Genomic DNA, 20,873 nt, shown 5'->3' with positions numbered 1-20,873 from the left:
CTATAAATCCTCTGTTGTTTCTGGTAAACTGACAAACGCAAAGTGCTCATTCAATCAACAAAATAATCCTTTGGTTAGGAGTGGTTAGGAATTTGAATTGGAAGCAAATGTAAAGGTCAGTCATGTAACATGTCCCATCCATTTCAAACATTCTCTCATCTCTATCCCCCCCCCCCACTCTCACCCTTTCTCCTCCTGAAGTGTGATTATCAAGAAGCTGCACTCCAGTCGGAAATCGACTGCTCCGCCGACATGTACAAATTACCCCTAATGATGTGCCTGTCAGGGCAAATAGCAGGGGTGAGCCGCCAAGCACTCCACCTCCAGAGAAGCTCTGGCTCAAGTGTCTTTAGTGATCAAGCACGGATCCATACAGCCCACTGCCATTGTCTCCCCCTCTGTCAGCTGAAGGACTTCTATTAGCGTTGCCCGCTCTGCTCTGCCATCAAACTGCAGAAACAGAACCCCCTACAATAGAACTGCCACGTTAATAGTCTGTAATTAGTGTTGTGTTAGCAGACCTGGTTCTGTGCGCCTCCTTGCCACACATTTAAATTGGAGTTATGAATCAAGAGCGTGTGTACGTGTGTGTGTTTGCACGGATGTGTTTTTGCATGACTGCTTTTGTGTTTAATTACAGAGAAGAGGACAGACAAGTCAGCCGTGTCGGGTGCCATTCGCCTCCAAATCAACGTGGAGATCAAAGGAGAGGAAAAAGTGGCTCCGTATCACGTGCAGTACACCTGTTTGCACGAGGTATTTGATTGTGTGGAAGACATGGGCTGTGCTTCCATTTATAACCTGAACTAGGGCTGCTAGACTATGGCAAAAGTCATAAAAAAAGAATAATTTCGCTCAGTATTAAAATCACAATTATTAACATGATTACTCATAATATGAAAACATTGTGCATTTTGATCTTCAAAAAATCTTGCAGATTGTAATGAATTTAGAATATAATTCAGCTGTAGGTGGCACATTGGCCATAACTCTTACTGTTAAAGGGTTTTGAACACTGCAGGAAAACAACTCACCTTCCAGTTTGTTTTTGTCTCATTCCACTTATTAAAGGTAACCACATTTTGGTGATGAATGAAATGTTAGCAGCCATACCGAGAGCTTCGTCTTCTATCTTAATGAGAGCTCATCAGGCTGCGCCTGCTGTGGTCGTGGTGGAAGTGGGTTATTTTTTTAGAAGTAAAGTCATCGGAGGGTCTGAAAAAGTCTGAAAAATCACAAAGATGCTCTTGTAGAGATTATATAAAACAACCTTTACCTTGAAAAACCAATCCAAATCAAATTTAAAAGAGGGTTTTAGGGTATATAACCTTTCTTTATAACAGAGACAACCCCTTAATCAGACTGGCCAAAAGGTTTTAACCTCACAAACTCTTCCTTGAGTATAGATCTCAATATACTCATCATTATTGGTTCATTCAAATTAACTCAATATTTCTACCTATTACAGAACCTGTTCCACCACTCCACTGATATGCTTGGCCAAGGTGTGGTTAAAATCCCAGAAGCTCGTGGAGACGATGCCTGGAAAGTCTACTATGATGATGTGGCACAGGAAATAGTGGACGAATTTGCGATGCGCTATGGAATAGAGGCAATCTACCAGGCCATGACGTGAGTCTGAGATTTCCAAGAGAGACATACGAACTTTCTCCTTTGCTCTCTCTCTACCTGTCCATGTATGTTACCTCTTCATCGCCCCTCCTGTTCCTCACCTTCCCTTTCTGCCTTTAGTTCTCACATCAAAGTGCCTCTCAATGCCGGCGTTGTTCTCTGTTGGCCTTCAAATGAAAGAAAATCAATTATAAATGGGCTGAGGATGGATTTGTCTCCATGAAATGTCATGCTCCATACAGATGCCTGTTAGCTTGGCCCATCATTCACAGAAAGCACACTCCAATGGGGCCATCCCTCAGCCTAAGCGCGCCAGCTAACTGATGGGCAGATGAAATGGCCATTCCTAATAGGGCTCATTAGTTTGGAAAAAAAGACCCCTGAGAGGACTAAAGGGGCTGACTAAATAAAGGCACAATTCTTCCCAGTGTATGCCCGCATTGCTTTGACAAAACCTTTTCTCTGTGACAGTGAAAAATTTGTTTGTACATATGATAAAATGGAAGTAAGAAGACGCCGCCCGGGTCTTTATGAAGCTTTCCCTGTGTTCATCTTTGCAGGCACTTTGCCTGTCTGTCGTCTAAGTACATGTGTCCCGGCGTTCCTGCAGTGATGAGCACCCTGCTGGCCAATATCAATGCCTTCTACGCCCACACAACCGCCTCCACCAATGTGTCCGCTTCCGACCGCTTTGCTGCGTCCAATTTTGGGGTTTGTATTTCTATAGCACACACACATACCCAAATGTGTCTCTCTTGCTTTCTTTGCTAGTTATACATAAACACATTCAGCCTCTCTCTTTTCTCTCTGGAGTTTGTCTTCAAGTCTTTATTCCATTTAATACTCATATATAATCTCTCATCATTTCCTTTTTCTTTTATTCACCGTACAGAAAGAACGCTTTGTCAAGCTTTTAGACCAGCTCCATAACTCCTTGCGCATTGACCTCTCGACATACAGGGTAAGATTCTGATTGTACTAAATACATAGCTCTGCTATTAATGCCAGATGTTGCTGTCAAACGTCAAAGGGGAACACCACCTGAATTAAGAATTCCAATATGCCAATATGTTATTCCCATGGCCTAGGAAAGTCTAGTCAATAGCTGTGAACATGAGCTACTTGACAAAACATAAATCAGATGTGCAGTCTTAAACAGAATGCTGCCCTGGTTAATAAGTACCATATGTCTTTAATGGTCATTGATTATAAATAATTTAGTAAAATAAATTAAATAGTTAAACTTTGTTTTTCCTTTGCAGAACCACTTTCCTGCCAGCAGCAAGGATCGCCTGCAGGATTTGAAATCCACCGTGGACCTTCTAACTAGCATCACCTTCTTCAGGATGAAGGTAGGAACAGTGTATTTTATCTTTTATTGTAGTTGCTTTCTGTAGAATCTCAGTAAATGGTTACCTTTAATTTCTAAATGGGATATGTTGCCATAGATGTGGCCAGGAATTCACCACCTCATAAATTAGATGCACAGTATTCTATGTTTTACCTTGCTTGTAAAAGGTAACCCAGTTGTCATGTACTGTACAAGTTGTAAATGAATGTCAGCATTCATTTACTTCCAATGTTGCCATATCCATCTCGTGTTCAGGTCCAGGAGTTACAGTCTCCTCCTAGAGCCAGCCAGGTGGTGAGGGACTGTGTCAAGGCCTGCCTCAACTCCACATACGACTATATCTTCAATAATTGTCACGAGCTGTACAGCAGACAATACCATCCTAATGACACGGTAAGTCACATGCTAATTATTCAACTGTGGCAGCTGCATTAGGAAGTAAAAGTGTTGCAAGGCCAAGTAAATACTTCACGTCTCCTTCTCTTCACTTAAAGGGGTAGTTTAGAACATTTGAATTGGGGTTGTATAAGGTACTTATCCATATTCAGTGTATTACATACAGTAGATGGCTGTAAGGATGCCCCATGTATGGAGAAGCAGACAGAAGTACCACAGAAACCACCTTAAGATATCAATATCACTTTAAATGTATGCCCTATTTAGGATATTTTCAGCATTTTACCTTGCTACAGACCATGCTTGTTAATGAAAAGGCCAGTAATGGCTTCACTTCCCTATCTATGCTCTCTTCAACACTACCAAAGTCCATTGACAAAAACAGTAATTTAAGCTCACTGAACATGGGAGATACTGGTCTACCACTGCCTAGATCAGTTTGTGTGTTTGAGTTATTTTTATGACCTTAGTGAATCCGAAATAACCCTTTAAAACGCTAAAGCCAAACAATAACAAATTAATTAGCTGTTCGAGGTAGCAGTAGGACCAGTAGACCAGCACCTCCTGTGTTCAGTGATGGTAAATTGCTGTTTTTCTAAATATTTTTTCTAAAATATTCTAAATATAGCTAAACTTAAATTGATTTTGATTTTTCTCTTAGGTGGGACTCTTTTAGGTGGTTAATATATATTTAACTGCTGACCCAGTCTACAATGTGTCAGTACTCCTATTTGCTTCTCCAAACTCAGGGTGTGTGGACCAACATCTACTGTACATTATATGTTGGCTATGGATAAATTGCTCATACAACCTGACCTAAAAAGATCCAAAATATCCATTTAAACAAACCGATTAATCAAATCAAGACAACTGGGGACAATAATATCTATAACTGCTATATAAACTACCTCGAGCATATTTACCAGCTATTATAGTGGCTACATGTCCCCTTAAGCAGAAAAACCACTATACTGATTCTGTTTTAGTCTCTTTTTTGTGACTGACTGTGTTCTGTTCCAATTCAGAACAAAGAGGAGCTCCCCTTAGAGGAGCAGGGTCCGAGCATCAAGAATTTGGACTTCTGGCCCAAACTCATCATGCTCATCGTGTCCATCATTGAGGAGGACAGGAACTCCTACACACCAGTGCTCAACCAGTTAGTAATTAGCACACACTCCCTTTATCCTTACTACTTTTGGAATTGCAGGAAATATAAAGACAGCTTAAATAAATGTTGAACAGTTTTCCTGATTTTCATTTCTAATGTGTTGAAGGGAGGAGGAAATGTCTTTAGTACTTTCCAGATGTTAAGAACACCTGATCATTGTCAAATTGTTACCTCTCTCTCTCTCAGATTCCCTCAAGAACTGAACGTAGGGAAGGTGTCAGCGGAGGTCATGTGGACATTGTTCGCTCAAGACATGAAGTATGCTATGGAAGGTATGGTCATACCCGGTACTTACATGTGTGTTTCTGTCGTTTCCTGTGGAGCAATACCGTAGACTTGTTATAGTATTCATAAATATTTTTTATGTGCAAGAAGTGAAGGGAAAACCTGAAGGATCAGAGGGTAAAAATGAGTCAAAGAGAAGCTCTGATAAAACTAGAAATAGCCCGAAGAGTAGAGAAATTTGGGGGTAGAATCAACGCAGTGGCATAGAGGAAGTGAAAAAATGAAATAATAACTGTGCAGGGTTTGAAAGCTGCTTATGTCTCCCAGGAGCCTCACTGTGATTTTTCTCAGCTCTACTGTACTGTACAGCAGCACCATTCCCCAGAGGCAGTCAGCTTTTATCCCAGCCCCTGTCCTCAAGATGAGTCCTCTGCAGAGACTATCACTGTGAAATATCTGTTTCACATACTACTGCAGAGAAGTGGTGGCCCCTTCATTTTCAATCTGCATTAATATAAAAAGGGATGAAAATGTGTTCAGAGATGGAGCCCTGAGAGATTTTGCCTCAGAAGCACTATACCAAAGCATACTTCAAATTTAAGAGCTGTAGTAGTTTTCAGTAGGTCACTAAAAAGATACTCGAGTTCCTGGTTATGTTTGAGCTATTCATTAAACTTGTGCAAAACTCTTCCACTTACCTCCTATGAGCGTATCCTCAGCTCATATGAAAACAGCTGCAGTTGCATCAGTAGCAGCAGGTAAAATCAAGTTTCACTTGAAAACATGGTCTCATTGTAGACATTGCAATTAAAGCTCAAAAGTATATGTAAGCACAAAAAGTACTGACTCGTAGGATAATTTACAAGAGTATTTGTCACAGTGATGTGACATAAAGCTGTTGGCAAAAATATAAAATAGGATAAGTCTTTGTTTGAGTCTAGGACCATTGGAGGACAAACACACATATGGGTATGTGAGTTTTGTTTTAAGACATAGTTTAAAAGAAAAGTGAATCCATCTTATAGTTTTAAAATTAGGATTATTTTTGGTGTGGGTGAAACGAAGATGAAAGTTGCACAGACTCATTAGAATGCTCACTGGCGATTCATCTCTTTGTGTATGTAGAGCACGAGAAGCACAGGCTGTGTAAGAGCACTGACTACATGAACCTGCACTTCAAGGTCAAGTGGCTTTACAATGAATATGTCAAGGAGCTGCCAAACTTTAAAGGCGTCGTTCCTGACTACCCATCGTAAGTGCTTTCACTTGTTCAATCATTTTTGAAAAGCTTCTTTTTGATTATCAAATTGGCTGATAACGAAGGTAGTGCTAGGGATATGATACCAATAAAATAAAGATAAATTTAGAGAAATAACTCAGGATGTCTTTATTTTCCCTTGCAGATGGTTCCTACAATTTGTGCTACAGTGGTTGGATGAAAATGAGGATGTATCTATGGAATTTATGCATGGAGCCTTAGAGAGAGACAAGAAAGACGGAGTAAGGCAATCAAAATCCATTTCTTTCCACATAATATTAGCAAATGAGCTTCGGAAGTTCTTTTATAGCATGTATTTTTTAACTCTTATAACTAAGTCTTGTTTATGTATTGGTGTTTTTCCCATTGCCACTCTACTACATCTCAGTTCCAGCAGACATCTGAGCACGCTCTGTTCTCCTGCTCTGTGGTGGACATTTTCACCCAGCTCAACCAGAGCTTTGAGATCATCAAGAAACTGGAATGTCCCGACCCTAACGTCATGGCTCAGTACAGTCGCCGCTTTTCCAAGGTAAACCCACCTCACTGTATGGTGAAACCTTAAAACCTACACTCAGGAAAGTCACATTTTAAAAGGATTTGACTTGGGAAAACAGCAAAGAACTGTCGCTTTGAACTCACAGTAGCTTTACTACATGAAGCATGTGGATTTGGGTCTACAATTACCAAATTTGATAATGAATTGACTGTCAGTGATCATATAGCTGCAAAACAGCAACATCATTGTCTGGAGGGAAATTCACTTTTACAAAGGGAATTTGATATTTTCTCATTAAAAAGACATCTTAAATTGGACATAAAACTCCCCTCCTGGGGGACGGAGGGACAGCACAGTTTTGCGTTTTGGGATTTGCTTTCCTGCATGCCAGTGAATGTATTACTGGACATTTGGGGATGTTTCTAATCATAGTTTGGAGAGATCTTTCGGGCATACTCCCTGGAAGTGTAATGCAGTCCCCTCAAGAAAGGGTTTTATGAGAAATAAGTAATTGGATTTTAAATTGTTATAAATTTTGTTCCACACAGTTGTGTTTCTTCCCCTTTCTCTTTACAGACTATTGGCAAAGTTCTTCTGCAGTACAGTGCCATTCTGACCAAGAGTTTTCCTTCTTATATCGACAAAGAGAAGATTGTAAGTTGTTCACACTTCATCATCACACTTGTTCGCATGCCATCATCTGTGCTTTACATACTTAAATCAGACATTTTTAAATCACTGACATGGTTAGTGATAGTTAATTATCAATTTACATTTTTTGCTTCACATCCTATATAATGTGTTGTATAAATCCAATCACATTATGGAGTTTGACACCTCTTCAAAAGTTGAATTATTACATAAATGAATACTAAATACTGTACACAGCAGCGATTGCACTCAGCTGAAGACGCTGAAGAGTTCCTGCTACATGTGTGTAATCTTATATCCTTTGTTCTCTTGTAGCCTTGTGTCCTGATGAATAACGTGCAGCAGTTAAGAATCCAGCTGGAGAAGATGTTTGAGTCGATGGGTGCCAAACAAGTAAGTGTAAAGGACAAAGGAGTAGATGATGTGCTATGGCATCATACTGGTTGGTTGACAATACCAGTATGACACTGTTAATGCCTTAATGGTTCATAAAAACAAACTCACATTTGTTACTAGAGCATGGAAAGTACAGTACATATTCTCGGGGTGGTTACTTGTACAATAGTTGTATTTGTGTCTCTCGTGCATCAGATTGCAACAGAGGAAGCCCAGGTATGAACAGTCGTTTTAGTTGAGAGCATGTGAAGTAGATGGCTGATAGTGCTGGAGTGTGACATAGTCTTGACCCCTAACAAGACCAAAGTGAAAGTTATTTAAAAGGTCTATATGCGGTCCCAATGTCTGATGTGATGTTATCATTGGAAACATACGCATAGATCCATACTGACAGAGATTAGAGACTGTGCTTCCTCATAGGCTAGAGCATAATGAGACTTACATCAATTAAATCGTGTCCTCGATTAGTGTCCTTAGTGTAGCTACAGTGAAGACGATCAATAGCTTCTCTGTCAGCTGTGACCTCCACCCGCTTCCATCCCCACCATGCCTTTGCATGGAGAATTTGATCCTATTTATTGTAGCTGTAGTGTATTTTTTTAGTAGTTGTTGGATTGTAGCTGCTAAATGATGAAGCTAAAGTTTCAACCAGTGTGTTCACTTCACCATTAAAGCAAAATGAACTGGTGGAAGAGGAGGAAGAGGAGGAGGAGGCAGGAGAGGAGGAGGTATGTGTTAATCATTGTCTGAGCAGGGCTGATACAGGCAGATATCTGTCCATATTAGAGTACGTATTTTGGTTGTTTAATCAGTTTAATGGTGTGTACTAATGTACTTTATTGACTATTTTCCTCTTTCCCTGGCTCGGACAGCAGGTCATAACTGAGGATGGGGAGGCAAAGGCTCTGGTGGGTGCTGTGGGTGATAGCAGATTAGATTCATTAATAGTAGCATGTTTTAGATCCCTCTTTAATATTTACAGTAGATTAACTGTTCTAGTGCAGTAACTTTGGGATAGGATGCCATTTGTTTTGCTAGTGTTTCTTTGTAAACCAAGTTTTGGACAAATGAAAATATTGACCTGGTGATGGTGCTGAATGAGCCATCAGCAGATCACCAAATTTATCCTCGGGGGAGCATGAATGAGTGCACATTGGTGACGCCACATTCATTTGCATTTAGGGTTTTGAAGCATTCTAACTTGACTAAATTAGATTCAATAGAAAAATCCTCCAATACATTTGAATGGCATGAGTGCTATGGCACTCATAGTTAAATGCACCCACTTTTTTGTGCTTTCAAACCAAGAGAGCAAGAGTGTCAATGTAAGTTGACCATAGAAAGTCACTAAAACTAAATTCCAAATTCTGTTGTGAGCAAAGTCTGCTCTTCTCCTGCCTTCAACACACCTACTGACTGCCTGCTCACTGTGCAAGAGGAGAGGGAGAGACCATGTGCTGCTGGTAGAAGAGCGGCGGACTAGTGGCTTTTTTTTTTTTTAAATAAAGTCCTGAAGAGAGTCTGAAAAGTCTCTAAATATAGCAAGAAAGTCGCCAAGTTGGCAACAGTGAAATGCGATATCTACCACTAGAATTGCTGCTTTCAGCTTTCTCATTCATTTTAAGTAGTTTGTGAAAAAGAAAAAAAAACTGGCTGTCCAAGTACTATTAATATTTACAATGACCTCAGTATAATATTTTGATTTAAAGGTAGCTCAACCACAACAGATCACATAAAATCCACTGGAGACTAAGTTGAGACGGTAGCTGAGTTATGCTAACCTAATTACCCTTACAGGAGTGTTTTTCCCACCTTTCTGGGATTCAGCTGACCACCAGCAAAAAATCGATCCATGGAAACTGGTTGTAGCTTTAGCAAAGGTTAACTCTGGCTCTCTAACCAGGTAGTTTTTACTTGATGTGGCCCTTCGGTTGTAGTTCTGTAGTTGGTTATGTCACTGACAGTGAGTGCAATGGTCTTAAATCAGTTTTGACCAAATATGTATTTACTGCATTTTGCCTTTGAAGAATGTAATGTTAATTAACTAAATGTATTTTTTGGAAGAGTGAAGTCAAAATTTTGCTTTTCCTCTCTTTTCTAGCACGACAATAGAATGCTAGCGTTGCAGGCAAGTGCCCTGTATATGCAAACATGTTTTTTAATGCATGTCTGCATATATTGAATATGTTCATCTCTGCAAATTAAATATTGCAACACTTTTTTTTCATGAAATGGAGGAGGAGAAATCATCTTCAGTACAAATTTTCTTGAATATGCTTGTGGTAATGAGGCTTAATGGTGTTGTGTTGTCTTTTCACTGCCACTCCTAGTTTGAGGAGAGTGAGGAGGAGGAGGAAGTAGGGGAAGAAGGGGAAGAAGGGGAGAAAAATGGGTTTGAGGTTTGTTGCAGTCTAAAGCGGTTTTATCATTCAAGCCCAAGTCATTCTGCCCTGTGTTTCCTATTCACAGCAACATCAAAATGATACTCAGTCCTTTTCAAACAAAACATCACTGTCATGGTGGAGTTTATTGTATGAAGTTTGAATCACATCATCTGTGGTGATTTCTACCTTGAATTTACCCCTGACCTTTCCACCAAACTGGTCACTCATTTTTCCTAAAACAAAGGTTATTCACAAACATCTTGTCTGTTTCTTTTCTTTAATTTGTATTTTCTTTGTATTTCTTTTTTTTTTTTTTTGCAATAGACTGAAACGGAGAAGGTGGGTGTTTGTTTTAGAAATACAGCATTTTCTTTCTAATCTGGAAAAAAAATTGCACTATTTGATGTTATTTACATTTTAATTTCAAGCAATACAGATACAACAAAACCGTTTTTTCATTTTTATTTCTCTCAAAAAAATCCACCATGCAAAGATGGATGAATCAGTTGAGAAGGTATGTCACATGCATGCTGGTATCTGCAGTCACAGCACTTTGTATAATGAGAATCGATCCTCTGTAGTCATTATAACATAAATAAAAGTTCATTTCCAAATGGGAAACGACAGTTAATTGAGGATGTCTTGTGTTACCCCCCACCTGTCTGTGCTGTCATAGACTGAAAATACATTTGAAGATAAGAGGGTGAGTGTACAGACTCATGAATATTAAAATCCCTATGCTCATAAAAATATTCTCAGGCAGAACACGTTAGAAACAATCCATTTCTAGCTGCCTTTTCTTCCCTGAAGCCTTCCCTTTGTGCTGCTTGGCAGAAACGTCTCAGTCTCTCCTCACTAATGGTGTTGTGCGACCCCGACAGGCCATGATTCAAAAGGCCATTGGATCATTGACTTCATGAGCCAAACCATGGCTTCATCCATATGGCTTAGTTCCCCTGCAGGCCCTGCTTATTTAGATGATGCCACAGTATACCTGTGTTAGGTATACTGGAGATGATTCCCTTTCCTACTTGTTCCCTCACCCTGTGTTTGTGAGACTTGTAAGACAAACATCTCCTGCAGTATTAAACTTTTTTTTTCAATATGTTCCCTCCCAAAGTTGGAGACTGCTGGGAGAAAGGTGGGTTTTACTTGGATGTATGTGTTGACTTCTAAACTCTTAACGTAGTGCAATCATGCATAAAATATTAAGGATGTATGATATTGGCATGCCATTGGCATAGGCAGATATCGGTTTTTATATGAAATATTGAAATCAGCCAACATGCTGATTTCTGCCGATATGATAAACTGTTTTATTTTTGTTTGTTTTTTGTAATTGGCAAAGTGAACTTGACACAACAAAGACTCTAAGTTGAAATATTTCCTCTTATTTGCGCAATTAATGAATATTACATACATTGAAAATCTTATTTATATGTATTTCATGTCTTCATCTGCTGGTGCACGTTCATTATAAGAGTATGCTTAATATGATGTTAATTCCACTACAGAGGAGACTTGATGATCACTAAAATTAAGTGGGGAAAATGGTTATATCAAAATTGATATGGGTTGTCAGACCATTGAGTTTATATATATCGGCATATCAGACATCAGCAAAATATCAAATATCATGCATCATGCATATACATCAAGGGTTCCCATAGTCATATAAAACCTGGAAAATCATGCAGGTTCCCAATCTTATTTTCCATGCCTGGAAAAGTCAAGGAATTGGCAATTGAAAATGTCATCGTTTTTTGTCATGTGTAATGTAATTGTTACGGTGACCTTCCTCGATAACTTCGTGTGACGTATCGTAGCCGCCAATTTATTTTCTGTAGCTGTTGACGAAAAGATGCTCTTATATGCATTGATGTTTGACTTTTTGATTACCATGATGTTCCTTTCTTCAGTTCCTCCCCTTGCTCTGTCTCTCTCTTTCTTTTACGTATTATGGGTCCTTGAGAAGTTATGGAAAAGTTTTGAAATTTTGTCCATGAAAATGTTTTAGAACCCTGTACATTACAAAACAACCTTTCTCTGTCATCCCTTTGGTATGAAGCCAGACAGACGGGCTATGCCGCCATGCATTTCTTGTAATTAGATGATTCTTTAAGTTATTTTGCACATTTTAGCTGGCATTTCTTAGCTTCTAGCCTTTGTGTTGAAGTGAGGCTTTTTAGGGTAATTTGGAGTATTTTGGCTAAAAGCTGCGAAAATGAATAATGAAAGTCTTTTATGAATTGCTGTTAAAGAGTGCTGTGTCCCCAGAGGCACACACATCCTCTGTCAAGAATATTTTCTCTGCATTGTCAAGTTTTTGGGTTGAGTTGACATATTTTGAACTTTTTTTAAATGCAACACCCTCAATCCTGTTCTAACAAACACACTCCTTTGATTTTTGTCTGCTTGCCTTTCTGCAGATGGACACCGAGGCCAGTGACTTACTGAACGACCTGCAGGTGAAGTTGAACAACGTGCTGGATGATCTCAGCAGTACATTTGGGAACAGGTAGCCAAATCCTGACCTAGAGACAGACACACGCTTATACTTACATTTACAGTTAAAGTAGATGCAGACATTTGTCTTGATTGATAATTTTCTTTCTTTGTAGTTTTCAGAGCCATATCAATGATTGCATGCGGCAGATGGCATCTCTGCTTAACCAGATCAAAGGACAGATCAACGCCAGCAACAAAAACCAGGTGGAGGCCGATTCTGACACCATGCTACGGCCACTCATGGATTTCCTTGATGGAAAGTGAGTGGATGAATTAAAGTATATCAGATAGTTATCCAGTGCTACACTGAATTTTTGAAGAAAATGTTTTTCTCTCATGCCTCTGGTGATTGAAGAAATTCTTGACGTATTTAAGTCATAGGAGATCGCCTTCAGCTACAACAAAACTATATGAATACATCTGTTTACAAACTCACACACAACTCTTGCAGCATCATCCAAGTCTCATTTATCTAATCATATGCTCAGTATTTTGCAAAAATGAGGCTCTTATGAGGTAGTGGACCAAAAGTCAGTCAAAGCTCTATCCGTCTCAGAATTATGCCAGCTGAATCAGATTTGGCTGTTAAATACAAACATTGGATGATTAGTTTGTTTTATATATAAAGTTTGAAAGTTTTAACAGGCTGAACGGCACGTTCAGTGTGACAGCAGCATTCATGTAATATACAAGCTAATGGCGCTAATGATGGGTCGTAAATGTGCAACATTTTTTGCCGATACTAGGCATCAGACAAAAACCAGAGAATGTATCCTATGGACTTGCTGTAAGCTGTAAATGTGTCACTTCTTCAGCCTAGAGTGCAGTCTCTCTCTCCCTATAACCAAAGATTAGCATGACACTCAAGAGCACCCAGGGTTCAGCAGTATCTGGAGACCAAAACTTCCCCAAAACTACAATGATGCTTCAAAATTTCTCTTTGTCAAGCTTGTCTAACCTAGCAACAGTAATTAAAGGGGGCATGACTTGGGATTGGTCAGTAAAAGTTAACATGCTCCGGCACTTTCTGTGGTCCTTAAGTCTTATCAGCTTGAGTATAAATGTATCTGTGCGTATGCATTTTGCAGGCTCACACTGTTTGCCACTGTATGTGAGAAGACTGTGTTGAAGCGTGTGCTCAAGGAGCTATGGAGGATCGTAATGACCAGCCTGGAGAAGACTATTGTCCTGCCACAGGGCAGCACCTTTGTAAGCTAAACACTGTTCAACATAATCAATCTAATATTTTCTTGTTTGCATCAGCTTTTGTACATACTGTTAAGGGATTTGACCTTTAAGAGCATAAATGAAATTGCACAACTCTATTTTTTTTCAGGGTGCACAGATTCTCTCAGCTGCAAAAGAACTGGGTCAGCTCTCCAAGCTCAAGGTATCATAACGCCTTCATATGTTTTACACACTAATAAGTTCCCTGCTGGGGCTCAGTGCTACCAAACTCGAAAAAGATTACCACAAAATGACTCATTGAGAATGTGAATCTATTTTTGTGGAATTAACTCATCTCTTTGCTCATCATTCGACTGTGCAGGATCACATGGCAGGGGAGGCTAAAAGCCTGTCTCCCAGGCAGTGTGCTGTCATGGATGTGGCACTAGACACGATCAAGGTCAGTTTATACTGCAGGTTTTGGTTTCATTAGGATGCAGGGTCAAATTAGCTTCATCAACTATTCATCCATGAATCAAGTACCCTGAAAGCTTATGTAAAATGGTTTTTACAAAGGAGGATTTAGCAAGGGAGCTAGATCATTTTGGAAAAATACAAAATGATTAACTCTGAGTTTTTGCTCTGTAGCAATATTATTGTAATTTACTAAGTGGGACATTTACGTGACTGTGCTGCCCTCACAAAGTGTTGTTTATGTATTGTTATACCTATTCTGAACTTTTTAAATCTTGTCCCTTGATTAAATGTTTGTCCCTTGTTTTATAATAATGAAAAAAAAAAACAATACTGGAACTTGTAAAAACTAATTAAAAAACTTAAAATTTTAAAATAGTATAATCTGAAACAGGTAAGCCCACTGTGAAAACTAAAATTAAACTGAAAACAAACAAACAAACCAAAAAAAAACTAAAACTAAACAAAACATTACCTCTGCTCTGTAGGTTCAAAAAAGGAATTACCAGGATATAGTAATGTTTTTACATTAAAGATACCTTTTACTCATGACATCAAGAAAACATAGTAAACCTTCAGTTTGCTCCTCAAGTCATTTGTATGCTTTCTGTTTCCTCCACAGCAATACTTCCATGCAGGAGGCAACGGGCTGAAGAAGGCATTCCTGGAGAAAAGTCCTGAGCTCTCCTCACTACGCCACGCTCTGTCCCTCTACACTCAGACAACAGACACACTCATCAAGACCTTTGTGACCACCCAACATGCACAAGGTAGGTCAGACTGGTGCCTAATGATACATCTTAACAGGGAATAGGAAGAATGCATTTCCCTCTTTAGACCAGGAGAGGGCACTATGTGTGTTTTTGATGAGCAAAGCTTTTCTCTCAATGTTCCCTCTTTTTGGTTTGTGCCTGTATTTTTTTATTATGTAAAGTGTTTTTAATGCTGGAATTTGATGATAAGTTGCTGCTGTCTTCTCTTTATCTCTTGTGCTGCCTCTGTGCCAGTGCACAATGGAAAGGGTATTAGGTTAACTCCCAATGAAAAAATACAGCCCAGCAGGGGTAGGTTCCATTGAAATCATCTGTCAGCTCTCCTTTCCTTCCTCACATGCTCTGTCTTTGTATATTTTGTCATTCTGTGCCACTAAGGTGGGTCAACCCTAATCCAACCTTTTCACCTGCATCCCCTTCTCACACTGATTCACCATTATGAATCAAAGTTTATCTTTAACCTTTGTCGGGTCAAATGTGAGCTCATTCATGTTTCTGGCTATGTGTTAAACTAGGTCCAGGCGTGGACAAGCCAATAGGTGAAGTGTCTGTCCAGACTGAGCTGCACACTCACCCTGGGAACGGGGAGCGGAAAGTTACTGTCAAAGGTCTGTTTGAGTTTTCAGAATATGATGCTAAATATGGGGAATTTTCAGTTAAGTGTTCTCATCTTCCGCTTCCTCTGTCTGTGTGTGCCTGTGTTTTGATGTGTTTTTGCATATTTAGTGATAGGAGCCAATGATTTAAAATGGCAGACATCCGGCATGTTCCGACCCTTTGTGGAGATCACTATGATCGGGCCTCACCTCAGCGACAAGAAACGCAAATTCCAGACCAAGTCCAAGAATAACAGCTGGTCTCCCAAGTTTAATGAGACCTTCCACTTGTAAGTACTGCATTTTTTTTTTAATTAAAAAAAATATATATATATTTTGAGTTTTACAGTTGTTGACCACTTAATATTTGACAATCTTTTATTGAAATATTTATTTTTTGTGTCATTATTATTTTTGCTATCCAACAGCATAATTTGCTGTAGCTCTGTCTGTCCTTATATCATGTCTGTGTACAGGATACATTCAGCTGTTTGTGTGCCTTGTCAAATATTTAAAGAGTTTGACCTTCAGTACTCAACATCAGTAATGGTAATGTTCCCCAAAAACTGGCCCATGTGTAATGTTTTGCAGCTGGTTCAGGGTTTGGATTTCATACTTAAATCCAGAGCTGCAAACGATTTTTCTATTAATCAGTAAATCTATTAGTCAATGGACAGAATGTTACTCTGCAACTATGCAAAATAACAGTAAAGATATTTAAGATAATAAGTGCCTTTGCGATGCAGAAGCAATACATTTTATAGTGGCTGTATCTATTTTACCCCCAGATTTTTTTAGGCAAAAATGACAAGTTTGCTGGTTTCAGCTTCTCAAATCAAAATGCTTTTCTTTGACATGTATGACAGTAAAGTGAATATATTTTGTGTAGATTGTGAATGGCTTTTTTTCCATCTTTTGCTCATACTTTTGTTAATATTTTATGTTTACTTTGTTTTGTTTTTAAATGTACAACAACTTTTTGCATATATTACAACTTTAATAACGTGAAAAGCTTTTCTAGGAACAGGGGTCACAAATAAGCCTTAGCTAACTATATGCAATATATGACTTGTCTATTATGATGATTTGCATTGCACAGTCAAATAAACTAACAAATTAAAACATAAATAAATACATGAAACAATAAAAAAAATAGTGCAAAAGATATTAAGACTAAAAGATGAATCTATGAAATTGTTGACTGACTAATAAATGTGGAATATGGGTTGGGAATCACCAGGCCCTACAATACCATATTATAACGGTACTTAGGTCACACTACAATATCATCATGATTATAAACATTTTGTATAAAATTTTCAGTCTGTTCATCTCACCTCAACATTTTTTTTTATTCCAGCAAAATGTATCTAGTGTTATGAAAAAGCAATTGATTCTATTATTTCTGTAGGATACAAAGTTTTATCAGTATTTGCAATGTTAATTATTTATGTAATGAAAATTTCATTTGCAGCCATGCATTCATACAATTTTGTTCAGGAAAAACTATTATGATACTATGCTGTATGAATTGTTTTCCACGCCCCTAGAAAGTATATCACTTGCAGCTGTACTTAACTCTAGCACATCCACTGTAAGTCACGGTTGGGATGCTTTGTTAAGACACTACCATATCTGTGTATTTTGAAAGAAAGTTCTTGCTGAGTGCAGGTTTAATTTGACTAACCTGCTGCAGTGTTGAATGACTGAATGCCTAAACCTCTGTGTTCTCGCCCCACAGTGTTCTGGGTAAAGAGGATGGCTTCGACTGCTACGAATTGCAGGTCTGCGTCAAAGATTACTGCTTTGGCCGAGCGGACAGAGTGGTCGGTTTGGCCGTTATACAGTTAAGAGACATCATGGGGAGAGGCAACTGCGCGTGCTGGTGCCCACTTGGCGAACGCATCCATATGGACGATACGGGCCTCACCGCTATGCGAATTCTCTCTCAGCGTTCCAACGATGACGTGGCCAAGGAGTTTGTGAGGCTGAAATCAGAAACTCGCTCAGCTGAGGAGGGCAGATGAGGAGAGCAGGAGGGGGATAGAGAGAGACAGAAGGATGGAAGGTTCTGCTGATTTCACAGCCTTTACAAAAAGCGGGGAATATCTTCCATAGATGGCCATATGGTCTCTTTCTTAGACCTTGGATGTTTCTTAGCTGCTGTCGACTGTTTGGTGGCACCTTGCAAAGATCACCGGCACACTGTCACATTCACACTGGGTATTTTGGACACTGTTTTTGTTCCTCAATCATTCACGTTATTAACCAAGCGACTGCACAGCACACGACCACACAGACACGGGCTCACTCAACCACACTCGCCAGCTGTTTGACCACTTACTCTGTTATTTAACCTCTGTTTCCCACTCTTGTCATCAGCTAGAGTGGCACAGTGAGCACGCCACAGCCTCGAGGGAACAGAGGACACCAGGCCCCGCTGGAGGGCCAAAACGAGTTCCCACACCTCCCCAGTGTTGTTGTGCAATAACCCCACCTGAACCCCTTTGAACCGTGGCCATGTGTTTGATGCCTTACATCTGAGAGCTGTGAATGTGTGAAGTAAAAAAAAAAAAGTCTTTTGAATGCCCGAATACTGTAGCTCCACTGTTTGGTTTTAGTAAATATGAAAACACTGCATTTCTTTTTAATGACCGAATGGCTGGTAGCTAGGAGACAGTCCTAGTTTTTAAGGTCTGTTGATTATTAAAAAGTAGTGATGCTGAGGAAATATGTACAGTTAATGTTTCAGAGGAAGGTACTTCAACTAATAACCCTTAATCGTGCCCCTTAATGTAGAGGAATGATCATTTAAATGTGTGCCTTGCCATGTTAAGTTTTCCATTCTCTACTAAAGACAACAGTCATATGATCAGTGTATAATTCAAGTGGTGAACTCAACAATATCATTTAAATTACAAATGGGACCAGCAGTGTGGACAATGTATGTGAAAGGTGAACCTGTTTTGGCCATATTTATTAAGTACAAAGTCAAGTAATAGTGTAACCATGATGGTGCAGACATTTTATTTATATTTTTATACGTATTTATTTGTGTCTGTGCTTTTCAAAGCCCATGATTTAAAATGTTGTTTACTGCCGGGGTTTGCCAGAACAGTGTGTTTGAGTATTTGCACAGTCTGAATGAGGTGCTGCTGCAGCGTGTTACACATAAACTGCAGCGTAACTGAAGAGTTTCTTTATAAAATGAGATAAACGCCCTCAGTATAAAGTGACAACCTAGTATTTTGTTATGAAATTAATAACAAAGTTGTGTCCTTGACTGACAGTAGTGATCACTGTCTTTTGTTCATTTATAGTAAATTAATATTACATGTTGAACTTTCAGGTAACAACTTTATCTTCCAAAAAAATATATATATATCTGAACATTTGAACTCAAGCTCCTCAGCTGCCAAGTCGATAAGGAGTGTAGAATTACTTATGGTTTACATACATCTTCCTGCTTTGTCTATCAGTGGCCTTACTTTGGTGAATAAAAAAACATAGTGTGTATTTCTTTTTATTTATTTTTTTTTAATCCTTGTATTTGCTTTGGCCCTCAGCAATGAGGTTTTAACCACTTCTTTGCCCATAAGTTTTAAAGATACAAATAAGTTTTCCAAGTGATGTTCCTTATCATTTTCTACTTTTATCTTTGATGATATTGCAAAAGTAACTGTATCTAGACTGGGCTTTCTTTGCAGTCTGTTATATTTTGTGTTATTTGTCCACTGATGTTTTGTAAATGTTTCCCTTAAATCGTCTTTTAATAGGAATAATGTCAATTAAATGATGTTTTATGGACAGGAGGAGTTATATACAGTGCAATGTGTGCCAGTGAATTTGTTTCTAACTGATGGAAGAATATTAAAATGTAGCTTTTAAGGAAGGATGGATGTTGCTTTAATAAGAGAACTTCGACGTGTGCACATTTTTAAACCGATGACACTCTTTAGAAACCAGATTCCTCTTTGTTACAGTACATGATCCCTTGTAAATACATGTTTCATAGCCATTCTTTAATATACATGTTCCTTGTGCCAAGTTCAAAGTGTTCACTTTTTGATTTTTTTTTTTTTATTTCTGTATTTTCTAAATTTGTTAACCCTTGCACTTTCACTAAATCACTGCAATAGTTAACAAGTACAGTATATCAGTGGTGTTTTCTTTTTATTGTCACTGCTCTGAAATGTAATTGTCACCATGTAAACATTCTGATTAGTGAATTTTGTATAAAGTATTTGAGAAGTATCTATAATTTGTGTCTGTCTGCTCTTTTTCCCTAGTGCAATGTGTGTATTTCCTTGAAATTCAGTGTCAATATGATCTTATTTGTTTTCCACTTAAGTTATTCTGTACTGTCATGTCATTCAAGAGGCATTTTTTTTCAGCTGTTTGGGGGTAAGTGCACAGTAAACTACAGTCTGAAACTTTAAAAAAAGATTGTCATGTTTGTTTAAATTGTTACTATATCCTGACAATAATATTTGAGACAGATGATCTGTGAAAAAAAATGATGTCTCTTTGCCTCTTCCTAGTGCTCCTAGTGCACCAGTCAGAGCCGAGGAATCTCTGAGGCTGCATAGGACCATATCTGGCGTTGCAGCGATGTGGAAGTATCAGTGAAATGGCCAGTGTCTAGGGGTAAGTTGTCTTAAAAGGTCTGTAGAATTCCTGTTTAGAAGGGAAATTAGAACATTTGCTCCAGCTGGTGGGTAGTGCTTGATTTGACTCAACTGACTTCAACATGACAGCCAGCTGACAAACTCTCATGTTACAGCTAAACAGTACATTTCCTATTTAGGGCAGAGTTGCATCTTCTAAAAAAAATCATCAAGTCTGTTTTACCACTTTGCAAAAATAATGTGTATGTCTTTGTGCATGCAGGAAGGTGTTTATGTATCTGTTCTTGCAGGCACACCTGGTACACACACTTGCACAAGCACATACGCACAATAACTAATTCAGCAAGCGGTTCATGTTGAGGTCCCCTGGATGACACAGCGTCCCTTTGTGTGTCGGAGCACAGGTATTAAATTCCATTTCTGAAAGCAGCTGGATGTTAGTATCAGTCATGAAGTCACAATATTTAGAGCTGTAACTCATTAAAAAATGTTGCCTGGCGTTTCATGCACCTATGAAAGACAGTGAATGATATTGAAGGAGCTGATAGTGAAAAAGTGGCTTCAGTCTGAGCATGCGCACCCATCACAGGGTGTGTTACATACCTGACCGCCCACATCACAACCCTAATATTCGCCCTGATTGGCTAGAGCCATTCACCTGTACTGTTGTTTTACTGCCCCGTCTCACCGTCCAGGTCCAAAGATCGCTGCACTGTTTGTTCAAGCCCTGAGCTGTTAAGCGCAGGGGGATCCCAGCTCTTCCTACA

The 20,873-nt window shown here is 39.0% G+C and overlaps 1 protein-coding gene across 5 annotated transcripts in view; it reads left to right on the top strand.

Annotated features, from left to right (window-relative positions):
- The window catches only part of LOC121959524 (protein unc-13 homolog B-like), a 72,275-nt gene extending 52,536 nt beyond the window's left edge, over window positions 1-19,739 (top strand). For 4 of the 5 annotated variants that reach the window (XM_042508875.1, XM_042508872.1, XM_042508871.1 and 1 more), the window contains 22 exons: window positions 641-756; window positions 1,469-1,632; window positions 2,193-2,343; window positions 2,525-2,593; window positions 2,895-2,984; window positions 3,239-3,376; window positions 4,405-4,535; window positions 4,734-4,819; window positions 5,898-6,024; window positions 6,176-6,272; window positions 6,419-6,562; window positions 7,106-7,183; window positions 7,496-7,573; window positions 12,390-12,478; window positions 12,582-12,728; window positions 13,557-13,677; window positions 13,805-13,858; window positions 14,018-14,095; window positions 14,732-14,879; window positions 15,398-15,490; window positions 15,609-15,768; window positions 17,220-19,739. In XM_042508875.1, the coding sequence (XP_042364809.1) occupies window positions 641-756; window positions 1,469-1,632; window positions 2,193-2,343; window positions 2,525-2,593; window positions 2,895-2,984; window positions 3,239-3,376; window positions 4,405-4,535; window positions 4,734-4,819; window positions 5,898-6,024; window positions 6,176-6,272; window positions 6,419-6,562; window positions 7,106-7,183; window positions 7,496-7,573; window positions 12,390-12,478; window positions 12,582-12,728; window positions 13,557-13,677; window positions 13,805-13,858; window positions 14,018-14,095; window positions 14,732-14,879; window positions 15,398-15,490; window positions 15,609-15,768; window positions 17,220-17,505 (2,645 nt within the window). In that variant the 3' untranslated portion in view covers window positions 17,506-19,739. Of the gene's footprint in view, window positions 1-640; window positions 757-1,468; window positions 1,633-2,192; window positions 2,344-2,524; window positions 2,594-2,894; window positions 2,985-3,238; window positions 3,377-4,404; window positions 4,536-4,733; window positions 4,820-5,897; window positions 6,025-6,175; window positions 6,273-6,418; window positions 6,563-7,105; window positions 7,184-7,495; window positions 7,574-12,389; window positions 12,479-12,581; window positions 12,729-13,556; window positions 13,678-13,804; window positions 13,859-14,017; window positions 14,096-14,731; window positions 14,880-15,116; window positions 15,330-15,397; window positions 15,491-15,608; window positions 15,769-17,219 lie in introns of those variants that run through there. The other variant, XM_042508874.1, reaches the window with a different exon arrangement.
- Window positions 19,740-20,873: the final 1,134 nt, after the last annotated feature.

This window comes from Plectropomus leopardus, chromosome 20, assembly GCF_008729295.1.
Source record: "Plectropomus leopardus isolate mb chromosome 20, YSFRI_Pleo_2.0, whole genome shotgun sequence".
NCBI classification, from domain to species: domain Eukaryota; kingdom Metazoa; phylum Chordata; class Actinopteri; order Perciformes; family Serranidae; genus Plectropomus; species Plectropomus leopardus.
Note: the sequence above shows the minus strand (reverse complement) of the source record. Positions and strands in the feature narration are given on the sequence as shown.